At 39.1% G+C, this 14312-nt stretch overlaps 3 protein-coding genes across 3 annotated transcripts; 1 reads left to right on the plus strand and 2 right to left on the minus strand.

Annotated features, from left to right (window-relative positions):
• The first annotated feature begins 199 nt into the window (after window positions 1-199).
• Window positions 200-2451, plus strand: LOC121793374 (protein Abitram-like). Its single transcript, XM_042191377.1, has 6 exons — window positions 200-487; window positions 619-667; window positions 765-891; window positions 1713-1783; window positions 1863-1935; window positions 2188-2451. The coding sequence occupies exons 1-6, from the start codon at window positions 253-255 to the stop codon at window positions 2299-2301; spliced, it is 669 nt and encodes a 222-aa protein (XP_042047311.1). The 5' UTR covers window positions 200-252; the 3' UTR covers window positions 2302-2451.
• A 251-nt stretch (window positions 2452-2702) lies between these two features.
• LOC121757411 (UPF0496 protein At1g20180-like) lies at window positions 2703-4225 on the minus strand. Its single transcript, XM_042152967.1, has 2 exons — window positions 4115-4225; window positions 2703-3721 (listed from the first exon to the last, which is right to left on the minus strand). The coding sequence occupies exons 1-2, from the start codon at window positions 4170-4172 to the stop codon at window positions 2703-2705; spliced, it is 1077 nt and encodes a 358-aa protein (XP_042008901.1). The 5' UTR covers window positions 4173-4225.
• Window positions 4226-5639: 1414 nt separating this feature from the next.
• LOC121793385 (probable cinnamyl alcohol dehydrogenase 6) lies at window positions 5640-8374 on the minus strand. The gene is made up of 6 exons (XM_042191388.1): window positions 8147-8374; window positions 7781-7894; window positions 7413-7640; window positions 6409-6697; window positions 6172-6325; window positions 5640-6048 (listed from the first exon to the last, which is right to left on the minus strand). Exons 1-6 carry the CDS (start codon window positions 8239-8241, stop codon window positions 5840-5842), a joined length of 1089 nt encoding a protein of 362 aa, XP_042047322.1. The 5' UTR covers window positions 8242-8374; the 3' UTR covers window positions 5640-5839.
• Window positions 8375-14312: the final 5938 nt, after the last annotated feature.

Raw genomic sequence — 14312 nt, forward strand, 5'->3', positions numbered from 1 at the left:
TATGATTGTTTGTGTTTTAGCAATGTTTGTAATTGTGATATTATGGCCCATAAATTCGGCCCACTCTCTATTTAAGTACCCGACCCGTACATCACTCTATTGGGCCAAATTTGATTGGGCTTTACGCACAGAAGTCCAAGCCCAATCTAATGTTCTTCACCCTGAAGGCTGAAATCATTCCTTCAACAGTAGGTTCGATTCTGAATTACAAACCGAAGAAGTTTCACTGCAAAAGTGCGAATTCAAACATCAATGACAGCAGCAGCTGCAGAAGATGAGCAACGCAACCCCGATCATGATCTCAGAATTTGTAGCGCGATCCGCAACTCTACAAGCGAAGATTCTGAGATTGAGCAAAAGCAACTGATAAAAGAAGAAGATGATGAAGAAGAAGAATTGCGCCGCCTCTTGTTGCCTAATGTGGACGAGTTGCCGCAAGTTCCCCCTTCCTCTATTGAAGCCAATTTCACAACCTTTTTCGCTCCAGGTATAGTCGATGCTGCTCTGTTATTTCCTCTCTGTAGAAAGGGGGAAAATAAGTTGTTGAGGCCTTCAATTGCGATATCTTGTGATGTTTTGTTTAATTGTTTTCTTTCTTTGACCTATTTTAATTGTCAGATTTTATGAAGCCTGGGCATGATCAGTATGTTCATCGTCATGCCAATGGGTATGTTCTTCCTATAAGCCATGTTCTTATTGATATCATTGTGGAATGTGTGATATTTATATATGTAATTTCGATTTATTCTGATTGAATTTGATAGGCTGTGTGTAATTGGTTTGGCTCCGCATCATGTGGCATTGAAGGAGAAAGGGGGAATCGTGTCTGTCGATTTTAATGTAGGGAAATCCGACCGGAGCGGAATTAAAGTAACCGGAAAGCGAAAAAAGGTGAAATCTTCACTTTTTTCTGTGTTAGTTGTGCAATTATTTTGGTTCATGCTTAAAGTCATTTCACTTTCTCATGTAGTGGAATGAGGATTGTGACTTTGTAAATGCAACTGTACTGATTCCGTTGGTTAAGTGTTTTCGAACTAGTTATAGGAAATGTTCTGTTTCGTGCTTATCGTGTGCTTGATTTTGCTTCAACTGTGCTAAATATATGAGTTTTCTGTAGCTCCTCTTGATCAATTGTCAATTCTTCGTAAGGCACTTGGTTCTTCCGATGAAGTTCTGTGCGCGTATTGTTATTTGAGATTGGCTGACTATGGCGAACTATAGCTGTCAGATGTGGTTATGTAAATTTGATTAACCTTCACAAATATATTGCTTGTCATATTCAATGATGGAAGTCTTTCTTCGGCTGCATAACTACTAAGAATAAGAAGTGTGGAAAGTTTGTTGTTTTGTTGTCAGAGAAGTTCAGTTTTAGCCATAATAAACATATTAAAAACATAGATATTCAGTAAAGAACATATACAAAATCTAGAGAACTTTAGAAGGCCTCAAATTACACATATCGGTAAGCTTTAAATGTCTCTTTCACGTAAGGATCTGTAGTTATCGATTTTTTTTATCATTGACAAGGTGGCTTCGTTCCTAGAACTTAAGTCATTCCCTTTTAGTGTAGATATATTTTGTTTGCCTCTTTGGACGGGTTGCAGAAATAAATGACATGGTACTTATACGCAAGAAGAGCAATATCACGATTGAAGGTTGAGTCTCATTATATATGCTTGACAGATTGGAGTTTATGTTTCTGTTTTTTTCAGAATGCGCAGCATTTTGAATCCAACACGGCATTATGTAAAGTCTTCACTGCTGAGAGTTCTTACATAGTGAGGTCGAAATTGTTGTATTCCTACCTTTAAATTATTCTGGTCTTGATTGATCATTGACTCACATATTATTCACTCTTTCAGATGTTGTGCAAAAGGGTCTCTATTGGAAGTAAACGAAAGGCTAATCAAGCAACCAGAATTGCTTAACACAATGGTAGGTGTCATATTTAATGGCTATCCATTCTCTGCTCGTGTTTGTGATCACCCCTGTTAAAGTATCTTCTGAAAGCTTTTAACAACGTAACGCAGGCATTCTTAATAAGTGCTAGGTCAGGCTATATAAACCACATTCTTTTATTCCCAAAATAGGAAATGGAATGAAATATGCAAAGTTGTGCTTATTTTTTAGTCCATCCATGCTTTCCTGACCATCATCAAAAAGTAACACTATCGTATGTGATTGTAGCCAGAGAGAGAGGGATACATTGCGATTATGATGCCAAGACCTGCAGATTGGCTCAAAGCAAAGGCTTCTCTGCTGGACTTTGAAAGCTATCGAAAGATGAGAACGGAGCAGTGACTTGGTTTATCCCCGTCAATGCTTTCTTGTGTTGCGGTGAGTTTTGAGTGCTTGTTGCAACAAACTGCATTCTAAAGTTTTTGAAATGTGGATGAAACTTGTTAACTTATCTGATTACTTGATATAAAAATAGTGATCCAACTTGATCTATTTTTCACTTCTGTCAATTATTCTGTTTTTGTAGTAATATTTTATTGTTCTTGAAACCAAGATCACTGCAACAACATCCAAGTTCAAGCTCAAGTAAACAAAGAACTATACACTTCAAATATTATATGCATAAAAGATACAACTACAATTAATTTGAAGATCACCACGTGTATATCTGTAGTACAGAAAGAATGAATTCAATAAAACATAGCTACTCATGATTGATGTATACTTTGTTATTTGCCATCCGATCACTTATCCAGTTCTTGTATAAGTAGCTTTCTCGATCGATTTAGGTCAAGAAAACACAAATATATCTGTTTCTCGAGCTCCTCCAACTGTTCGAGAAACCCTAACTCATCCCGAACCACCTCCTTCAACGCCTCCTTCCTCCCCTTCCTCACACAAACCCCGGCCGCGAACTTCCTATGCTCCATTTCATCGCGCAACCTCTGCACCAGCCGGCTCATCATGTCAAAATCGTTGATCAGGATATACACACCTCTCGCTGCAGCATCGAGCTGCGCCTCCACCCCACCCTGCTGTTTCCCCTTCGCCTCTTCCCTCCCCCGCCTGTCGAAGAGCACCAAACTCGACGCCACCAGCACGGGCGCTGCCACCACGCCTGCTGCCCCGTGCACTACGAGGAGCAAAAGAGCGAGGGCCAGTGCTCCGCACCCTGTGATCGCCAGTGCCCTCTTGATGAACTTAGTGAGCTTCTTGCGTTTCTTCGTTTTTGCGCGTTTTGACGTGAGCCGGTGGAGAAAGTGTTGGTGGTTTTCGTGGAGGTTGTTGAATTTCTGCGGTGTCATGGAGGCGAAGGGGTCTCCGTGGAGGGCGAACGAGGCTAGGGTTTTCAAGAGTCGGGCGTGGGTATTGTTGTCTGGTTCTGGCTCAATCGAGCTCCGTATGGAGTGATAATCGACGCGGACTTGGTAGATTTTCTCGAGGATGGATTCGCAGATTCTGCCTGCTTCCAGGCTGGTGTCGAAGTAATCGGTGAGGAGATGGTGGTGTTTGGAGATCGAAACTAGGGTTTCGCGGCGGGGCTCCACCAAATACTCCGATAAATGGAGGTGCTCCGGTGGCGACGACGACGAAGAGGACAAGAGAGAGGTGGCGCCGGCTTCAAGAACTGTTCTTGATTCGAGTTGCTTTTGAATCTTGTCGGAAAATTCTGTGTAAGACTTTGTCCTAAACGCGTCTTTGTATTCTTCGTTGATTGCTGTCTTAACCCTTAAGCTACTTGTAATGTCTTTCCCATTTCCACCTGAAAAAAATACCAAATTTAGAAAATTTTAACATCATAGTTAGATAATATATTTGTGCAATAGAATTAGCAATTAATTAACCTTCTTGGTGATCACAACATGAACAAGAACCCTAACTCCAACAAAAACCTAAATCAGCCACTCGCATAAATCATGTAAATTTGAGAAATTAGAGACCGAAAAAAAGGAAAAAGGAAAGGAAACACATATTATAAGTACATATCAATAGCATGCATATTTACTAACACTACAAAAAAAAAAGCGCGGTTTATCGAGCGAAATACTGATGACATTATATCGACGGAAATGCCATCGGTAACTGCAAAATTTTTTGTAGTGCCAACAAAATATATACTAATAACAAAAATGGAATAGCTAGATTGGTAACACACCTTCCTTTTCGAAGGAGGATTTGAGCTTTTTCATCAAGATTTTTCTGAGAGACAACATTGAAACTGATCACAACAAATAGATGAATGTATAACTAAAATGTAGTATTTCACAAAACCACGACACGATATATATAAATTTCAGATTTGAGATGTAATTAATGTGATACAAAACCAAAAAAAATCTAACAAGAGAGAATGAATGAATTAAATATTAATATGTAGTGCACCGACTCATGCATGATATATATATAGCTGTGGATTTCTGTTCACCCCTTCATCAAATTCACATAGTAACGTTGCTTGCACGCTAAAGACTACGTGTAAATCGTCTAGAAAAAATGCCACATGAAAAAGAGGCGATTAATTAAAATTGGGAAAAGGGTTTAGGCCATTTAATTAAAAGCCACTTTTGCTAAATTCTAGCATTATCTTACTTATATTATACCCTCGTTTTTTTCGATTAATTTGCGAGTTAGAGGGGAAATCATGTATGTAGCGAATGAAAAGCAAGTTAGTTATGTTGCTATCGAGTTGATCGTTTTACGATACGTGTACAAAAATACAAAAATGGTCTTGCAATAGAGGATAAAGTGGTTTTTTGTATAGGAGATATTCCTTTTTTTATTCTTTAATTTTGCTTATTTTCAATACATATTTTTACCTATTTTAGAACTTGTTTGGTGTATTTGTTGAATCCTTGTAATCGAATTTCGTCCTCCGTCCCGTGATAGTTGAGTCATTTCATTTTCTGAACTTGTTTTAGAAAAATGATAATAAATAGTTAAAGTGCAGAAAAAGTAAAAGTAAGAGATATGATAATGTAGATAAGACTCTTATCTACCTTATCCTACCATATTCTGTCACTTTACTCTCTCTCTCTCTATTTTAACTATCATTTTTCCGAAACGAGCGTAGAAAATAAAATGACTCAATTACTGCGGAATGGATGAAGTACTTGATTACAATGAGCGGATAGTAGATAGTTTTAATGAAATCTCGAGCCAATTACAGCTCAATCTTTAATTTCTGTCTTTTTTTTAAAGAATGGGTAAAAATTTTACGTGTAATGAACGTAAAAATCTTAACATGTATTATGTGTTCATCGTGTCTAGCTATTAAATCTATTAGTTCAATAATAAAAGAATTAAGGAATCATACTTCACTTTTTATTTCAAAAAATGAAGTCAAATTTAGGGGGAAATTGAAGTTTTTGGCCTTACGTGTCATACCATCACAATTGATTGCACCAGGCACAGTAACCTAACAGAATAGAAATTGAATATTATAAGAAAATATTTAATCGATGATTAGTTATGCTCAATTACATGTATCATTTTAGGGATATGTGTTGGAAATATCAGTTTGTAATCAGAATTATACTCCATTTATTATTAGAATTGATAAATCAAAACGATATAGAGGGGGAACACTTTCTCTCAATTTTTGTTTTATAAAACTAAATAACTAAATGATTCGAGTAGCTTTAGATGTACGTCTGGGGCAATAAAAGTCAATCCACCATGAAGATAGAAAATTGAAGCCACCATAACTATTTAAATGAGGGTAGTCTTTTCCCAACACAACATAAGAACAACAAGTATAGCGATTGAGTGGTTAATGCCCGAGTACAAAGGTCTCGAGTTCGAGTCTGTCGAGATGCTCCAACTATTGAAGAAAGTGACTAATGATAAAATTCAAACAAAACATCATATGCTTTGAAGAATTCTAGAGCTTTGATGGGGAAAATCCATCGGCAATATCGATCACGAAACGATACTTAACGTCGTTCTTGGCCAAACGATCAAAAGCTTCGTTGATACGATCGCTTCCAACAACCTCAACGTCGCATGTTATGTTGTGTTTCCCACACAAGTCCATCATATCTTGTGTCTCCTTGATGCTCCCTATCATGCTCCCCTTCACCACTCTCTTCCCTATTGTTTTCCCATACCAAAACACACATTTAAATTCAACTAATAAGCTTCACTTCAACTAAATATTTGAACTTGAAATAAGTAGGAAAAAAAGAGAAGAATTGAAGAACATTTAATTATTACCAAAAATCAATGGAAAAGATGGTAGGTCAATAGGCTTATCTGGAGCCCCCACAATCACTAAAGTGCCATTCACTTTCAACAACTCAAGAGTTGGTCCAAGAGAGTGATGGGCTGAGACAGTGTCCAAAATAAAATCTAGACTCCTTTTCTTTAACTGTCCAAAAAAAAATCCAACTACCATGTGTTAATAGCATTCATTCACAAAAAAACAACTTACAAATGAATGAACTAACAAACCTTCATTTGGTCAGCATTAGTGCTCAAGATGAAATCATCTGCCCCAAGCCTTTCCTTAGCTTCCTTCTCTTTAGAGGGAGAGGTGCTAATAATAGTCACATGGTGATTGAAGGCCTTAGCGAATTTCACGGCAATGTGGCCGAGGCCTCCTAGCCCGACTATGCCTACACGTTTCCCCTTCGTCTCCAACAACTTGTTGTCTTTCATAGGAGAAAACACCGTGATTCCCGCGCATAGGAGGGGAGCCGCTGCATCCATTGCCAAGTTTTCCGGCACACGAACAACGTACCTGAAGAGTTTTCACACAATCCATCACCTGCCTAATATTAGTACTACTACATTTGATTTATGTAATGATTTCTCATTAATCATAGTACTCTTTGGACCACCTATTTTTAATTTTGGTTAGTGGTCCTGCAGAGTTTTCACACAATCCATCACCTGCCTAATATTTGTACTACTACATTTGATTTATGTAATGATTTCTCATTAATCATAGTACTCTTTGGACCACCTATTTTTAATTTTGGTTAGTGGCTGTATATAGCTTAGCATTAGTCAAGAGAAGTAATGCAGCAACGAAAAAATAGTTAATGCATTTATATAATTCCGGTGCTATTAAATGGGGTAGGTTGATCCAACAACATATTATCAATTACAATTAGTAATATCATAGTAGATATTATTAATTAGCACATGTACATGTTGTGAATGTGTCACCTGACTCACCTAGATTGCCATATGATACGTGACAAAGCTATAAATGTTGGTGATCCTAATTTAAAGAGTGAAAAATACTAGTACTACTAATGATCAAGATATATGGAGCTAGAAACTTGAGATGAGTACTATTATTCAAAGGCCCTTGATTAGATAATTTCTAAATTTAAAAACAACTTGTTTGATTCATGATCATGTTAAAAGAGCTTTGGTGTATAACAAAATATTATCAATCATGAATAGTAAACGCGATCCAAGTAGTAGTAGTAGTAGTAGCACGTTACCTATGATCCATGACGAGAAACTCAGAGTAACCGCCATAAGTGATGCTACCATCCCAGAAAATGCCATTGTATACAAACTGGACCTCATCACAGTAATTCTCCTGGCCTTCTTGGCAAAACTCGCATTTCAAGCACGTCGCGGCTAGGCATCCCACTCCCGCCCGATCCCCCTCTTTGAAATTCGTCACATTGCTTCCTACCTTGGTGATTATGCCAACAATTTCGTGCCTAATTATCATATGATTCAACCAAATAATACATATTTTAGTCTAATTACAATTGAAATGGTAGTGATTGATACAAATAAAAAAATAGTCTAAGTAACTTGGGACAACTTGAAATGAAATACGACAAGTATATATTCTTACCCGGGAACACAAGGGTACATCGTTATGCCCCAATCATTCTTGGCATGGTGAAGATCAGTGTGACATATACCACAGTAGAGGATTTTGATGGTTACATCGTCTGCCCCATTTTCTCTACATCAATGTCACAAAATATTTCATTAGTTTTGAGACAATAATCTTCCCAAAATTATTGCAATATTTGCAAGCACAAAATAAATAGACCATGCTTAAGTGTCATATCTATATCTCGGCTGGAATTGAAATAATTGGTAACATAGTTTTTTTTTCATATTAGTTGAATATTTAGTCGTCAAAATAGCTTTCAAGTATATATGTACATAGAAATAGGAAAAAATTACAAAGAAATAAGTGTAGATTTATTACCTGCGAGTGAAGGTGTATGGAGTGATCTTGCCAGATTTGTCATGAGCTGCCCAACCAGAAACAGTCTGTGTGTGGTTTGGTGTTGTTTGAGCCATCACACACAGAGAGAGTGTATGTGTGTGTGTGTGTGAGAGAGAGAGAGAGAGAGATAGAGAGAGAGAGAGAGGTGCAAAGACTGGGAGAGCAAATGCTTATTTATTGGAACTTTGGAAGAGAGGGATAATGGGAGAGAGAATAGTTGTTGTTTGTTCAGTGGGAAAGGAGATTTTTCACATTACAAAATTCAAGATTTATTTATTTAGTATGATGAGTTCAGAAAATCATGTGTAGCACAAAAAGATTCTTAATTCTTTTAATGAGAAATTGAGATTTCCAAACAATGAAAATTTTATTCTATTCTCTCTAAACATGTATGGAGGTGCGTTCGGTCAATGTTTTCTGCCATCAAAGTGGGTTCATTGCTCGAAATAAAATCATATATCAAGCAAATTTTGATGAAATTGAAGAATTTATGTGTTTCATGAAATTTATTTATTTTTCTTTGTTTATTGGAATTTTTTATGACAAAATGGTACTGACATGTCTTTGCAATTATATCTGATCTACCAATTACAGTAGTATTTAATTTGCTTCGTAGGAAAAGTCTATATTAACCTCTGTCCCCAACATAAATAATTGCATTTAAAATGATTGATAAATTTAGACCACAATTTACAGGAATCTTTGGGTTTAATAATAATAGTCAGTATTTAACAATTAATTTCTCTCTCTCGTTACAGTGAAGCACCTATTATTATTAAAGAAGAGCGTTACGAGTGCCACTGATATTTAATTCATATTCAATACATCTGATATAGATATTTACTAGTAATATTTAATTATCTCTTCATTACTACTTCACTGTAATTAAATTAATTAGCCAGGTACAAATTCTTTAGGAGAAACGAAATTTCCTCTTCTTCGCCAAATATATACTCTCTTTGTTTCTTGTTAATAGAGACGTTTCTTTTCGACACGGTGTTTAAGAATAGTGTGTTAACTGGATGATGAATAAAGTAAAAGAGATGAAGAAATAATAAAGCATTACAACTGATTACTTTTTACCAAAAATTGAAATAACTCAATTAACTTAAAACTTCTAAAAATAATAAAATGACTCAACATGGAACAGAGAGAGTACTTTCTTACTAATCAACCAACAATACCTCTTTCATTCATCCATAACACCTTCACTTTACATTAACAACCCAAAACCACAAAATCGTCGTTCTAAAATAGAGGGCCCCAAATATTTTTTTAAATAGTACAAAAACTATTATGTGAAGCTTTAAATAGGAGTAAAATTAGATATATCGACACATAACTGTACTGTCTTTATTGCGGGAAATCAGTCAGAATTAATTTCCTACTAATATATAGTGTACATTAGTCTTTGCTTGGGATAAGTTGTGAAAGTTCAAGATTATAATTTTTTGGGTTTTATTGTTTCCTTTTTTTTGTAGTCGTCAAAATTCAATGGAAACTCCTGATTAAGTCAATACAGTCCCACTTGTCCAAAAAACAAGTGGTTACACATTACAAGCCCACTTTATTAAACTTTGTATGCATTAAATATGTAGTTTCTTAAACATTGACTACACGAATTCTTCCTGTCAAGAATTTCCTTTGAATTTCCTTGGAAACTCAGTTATAATACTCCTCCGTTCCACGTTACTTGAGGCGTTTCTTTTCAACACGGGATTTAAGAAAGTTGTGTTTAGTGAGTTGAGTAAAGTAGATGAGAGAATAAAGTAAAAAAAAGAAGAGAAAGTAAAGTAAAAGAAAGAGTAAAGTAGGTGAAATTAGATGTTTGTTTTTAGCCAAAAAGAGAAATGACTCAAGTAACTTGTGATAATTAATACGACTCAAGTAACTTGGGACGGAGGGAGTACTAAATAGCAGTCTCTGTTTTAAGATAATCAACGTTTTCTCTACTATCGATGTTGACAACCGCGTTATTTTAAACGAAATTATGGTTCTAGGAAAATTAAGCTTTGAAACTGATGATTTAGCGAATTTTTGATGGGAATAAATGCAAGTAATAAATGAAGATCACAACACTGAAAATTACGTGGTTCGATTTACTGAGGTAAATCTACGTCCACGGGAAGAATAGAGGGCAAATTTGTATTGCTTGATCTCGCTTACAGATTACAATACTGATTTGCTATATGAGATTCAGGATCTAGAGAACTTAACCTTGATCTATCTGATCTAAGTTCTATTTATACATTCGAACTAAGATCGTGGTTTGCAGCCCTGGTAGGGGGGTTGATAACTGCTTAATACCACTAAATAGATCGTGGGTGTAATGGAGGTCGTGGAGATCCTGCATGGGTCCACTATCTCCTTGTTCGGTCGAATACTGATACCGAACTGCTGAACTTTGCCGATCAGCTTTTGCCGATCTGAGAGTTGAGCTCGATTGGTCGGCTTTTACCGAGCTATAGGCTGTGACCGAACTCTTTGGTTGTGCCGAACTGATACTCTTTCTTGGGTTTTGGGCTGATGGGCCGTCACTGCTATTGGGCTCGCAATTATTGTTTAGTTGTTTAGTTCGTATCCCATCACCACCCCCCCCGAAAAGCGAAGTGAATCACTTCGGCATTTTGGATAAGTGTAAGGGGGAGGCTGACGTCAGGGGACGTGCTCTGCACGTGTCTGCATTAAATGTGACAGCAAATCCGGCCAGAGAATCCAGAAAGTGGGATTTGAAACGGTGCGACGAATTTGAAAACGCCTCTGCGAATCTGATAAATATTTCCTTTCTTCATCATTGGAACACTTTTGCGATTATTTCTTCTGCATTCTCTCTCTTTTTCGTAAAATTTTCTTCCGTTTCTTCAAGAATTTCTTCAGAGACTTTCGACCATCAAAGAGTAAGAATCATGTCTTCTTCTTCTGAAACTGTTTCTGAATCAGGTAGTGGTAGGAAGGGGGGTAAGGGATCTTCTGGCCGGAAAAAGTCCGGGGAGAAGACGGTAGAATATTTTCACAGCATTTTGAGTAAGGATACTGTGATATCCTTACACAGAAAATATTTTCTTCCTGGGGGGTTAGTGGTGATTCCCGACGACACTCATAGGGCTAACTCGCCGCCGGAGGGTTATGCCACCGTTTACGAAGCCTGCTTAGAATGCGGGCTTCGTTTCCCTCTTCCCCCCGCCTTTGTAGAGCTTCTTGATTTTTTCCAACTTCCTTTAGGTCAGGTGACTCCAAATTCTTGGAGGCACTTATCGGCCTTTGCTGCCGAGCTGCGTAGACTAGAAAAGGATCTGTCTCTGAGGGCAATCCTTAATTTCTTTCAGTTTAAGAGAAAGGGATCCTGGTTTTACTTGATCCCTTTACAGCCCTTTAGAGCCTTCTGTAAAACCAAATGGCCGATGTGGAAAAATCGCTTCTTTTTTTACAATAGCACAGCGGCTCCGGACTTTTCCTGGAGAGGGCCGAAGTCCGTAATTCCTCATCCTCGGGTAGAACCGTTGGACGAGCTCGAGGGCGGGCTCAATAAGATTCCCATGATTAGGAAGCAGTATTTGGAATCTGAGCTCGTCAAGGGTGACTTCGTGTTCGACTCCTCGTCTTCGGACGAAGAGACTGAGGGTGAGGATTTCTTTTTTATGCTTTACTGCTTTAGCGTCGAAAACTAACTTTGTTTTCTTGCTTTTTGGCAGTGAATATGCTAAGCAAGCTTGGTCGCAAATCCTCCGAATCAAAGGAGCCGGAGAAACAGAAAACCACCAGCTCGGCGTCTGATGCCGAGAAGAATCCGAAGAGGCAGAAGACCTCTTCGAGTCAGTCTTCGGATCCAAAAAAGCCGGGATCGACCTCGGCAAGGGGGAAGGCGAAGACTCAGAAACCCCCAAAAGCGCCAGAGAGAGACATTGTCCAGGGGGGTCATGGATCAGGAGTGGTTACGGCAACTTCGGAACATATCTCTGAGCCCTTTTTATGGCCAAAGGACTTTGTAGAGGTGAATTTTCTTCTTGATTTTCTGGCTTTGCTTCTTTCCTATATTTTTTTTGTGGCCCCTCTGTTGACTTTTTCCTTTTTCCATTTTCAGAGGAACAATATGCTCTGCAAACTCGTCACAGTTGAACTCTCTAAAGCGTCCAGCGATTATGATGAGATGCAGAGGAATTTGAATGCTGCTCGTCACCAGGCCGAACAGGCTCGGGCAGACTTTAAGAGGGCAAGGGCCGCTATGATCTCGGCTCAGGATGAAGCCCAGCGTGCCAAAGACCAGCTCATCATCCAGAGAGAGCGGTCGAAACAGAGGGAGGCGGCTGCCGTGGTTGCTCAGGGGGAGGCTCTCCGTGTTTACACGGAGAAACTCTTTTTGAGCAATCAATTTTCGGCCCTTATCGGTGATCTGCTGAAATTGATGACCGATAATGTTGAGCAGGAACCCGAAGTCGTCTTGCCGCTGTATGGCCGAGAGATTGCAGCGCGTCTCCAGAGTCTGCCGCTCCTTGAGGAGCTTGCGTCTTCATCGGTCCTGCTTTCTGCTGAACGAGTCCGTAATTGCCGTGCTGACCGTGACGAGAACATGGAGGCCATCTTTGCCTCCTTGGGGCCTGTTTCACCCGCTTCAATTTTCAAAGAAGAGGGTGAGCAGGAAAATGAGGCCGGCAAGGAGACTGAGCAGAAGGATCAGCAGACCGGCGACGGGCACGCCGAGCAAGAGGTGCAGCAGATCGGCGATGGGGGCGCCGAGCAGGAGGGAGGGAGGAGGGAGGCCGAGGCTGAGACCGAGGTTGACAAGGAGAAAGAAGCTGAAACCCACAGGGAAGCCGGAGACGAAACTGGCGGAGTATGATTTCGTCTCCCTTCTCTTAGTTTAGTTTCTTTCTTTCTATTTGTAAAATGGCCTTGAAGCCCTCCTTGTGTAAATTTTTTCTTGTGAATGAAAAAAATTCTTCTTTCTACACTCGTGTCTTCCTTATAGCTTTTCTTAATCTCTTTTACTCCTATTGTGGTTTACTGCCTGCTCGGTAAACTGAAATGCCGAACTGACATAGCTGCTTCGTATTCTTAACTCTAAGGAGCTGGAGGTACTTCACTGGAAGCGGCTATACTCTTTGGCTTTAAATGAAGCTGAGAAAAAAGCTATAGATGACCAGATGAAGTATGATGAACTCTTGGCTCGTTTAGTGGAGCTGGAGTCCAACAATAAGGACTTAGAGTCCATAAAGAAAGATCTGGAGGCCGAGCTGAATACTGTCATCGCTGAGAGGACTGCATATGAAGATTTCATCTGCGGGCGCGGGGGAATGACTATATCTGAAGTTCAGAATCAAGTTGATGAACTGTGGGAGAAGCTTCATGTACTCCGGAAGAACAATGTGCTGGAGAGCTCGGCTTGCCAACAAGTTGTGAAATCATTGCGGCGCTTGGCTTCTCTGTACGACATCATTCTTTCCCGGCGTCCCTCAATCGAGAGATTCCTTAGCCGTTTCCCGCTAACAGATGCTCACACTCCAACTCAAACCTTTAATCCACTTACTCAAAATTCTACTCCAAATCAGCAACGGACTCAGGAGCAACCGGAAACGTCAAGACAAGAACGCCCTGAAGTTCGTAGAGGAGTTGTGAATATGAGTGAGCAAGATCAGCGAATGCTTCGTGAAGAGACTCTTCGCCGCCGAGGTGCTAGAACTTCCCGGACTCAGGGAAGAGGCGGTAGGTCGATCAGAGCATCTCGTCCACCTACTTATTCTTCAACTGCTCGGAACGCCCGAACTCAGCATCATGAGGATTTTTCGGATAGGTGGCTCAACTTTAGCAATCGTAGACAGTAGAATAGTCCTTTGTAATGGTGTAACGCATTCTCGTAGGGCAGCGGAATTGTATGCCCACAAGACTTAGTAAATGAAATTTTTTCATTTCGCTTCTATCACTGCGTATTTACAGTTCAGCGATTTTTTATTTCATTTATTGTACTCGTCCTCGGTCTTATGAAGTAAACTCTTCTTTGACCGGACTTAGTTAGTGTCCTTATTTGGCGAGTTTTATCGCTTGGATTGGACTTTCCCTAGTTAACCGGAGTGGTTTTCGGCTTATTGCAGTTCGTTTCAGACGAATTGCTTGTTTCTTAAGCTGAATTGTGGAATCTTGTATCTTCCTT

This window comes from Salvia splendens, chromosome 1 (assembly GCF_004379255.2).
Source record: "Salvia splendens isolate huo1 chromosome 1, SspV2, whole genome shotgun sequence".
In the NCBI taxonomy this organism is placed as follows: domain Eukaryota; kingdom Viridiplantae; phylum Streptophyta; class Magnoliopsida; order Lamiales; family Lamiaceae; genus Salvia; species Salvia splendens.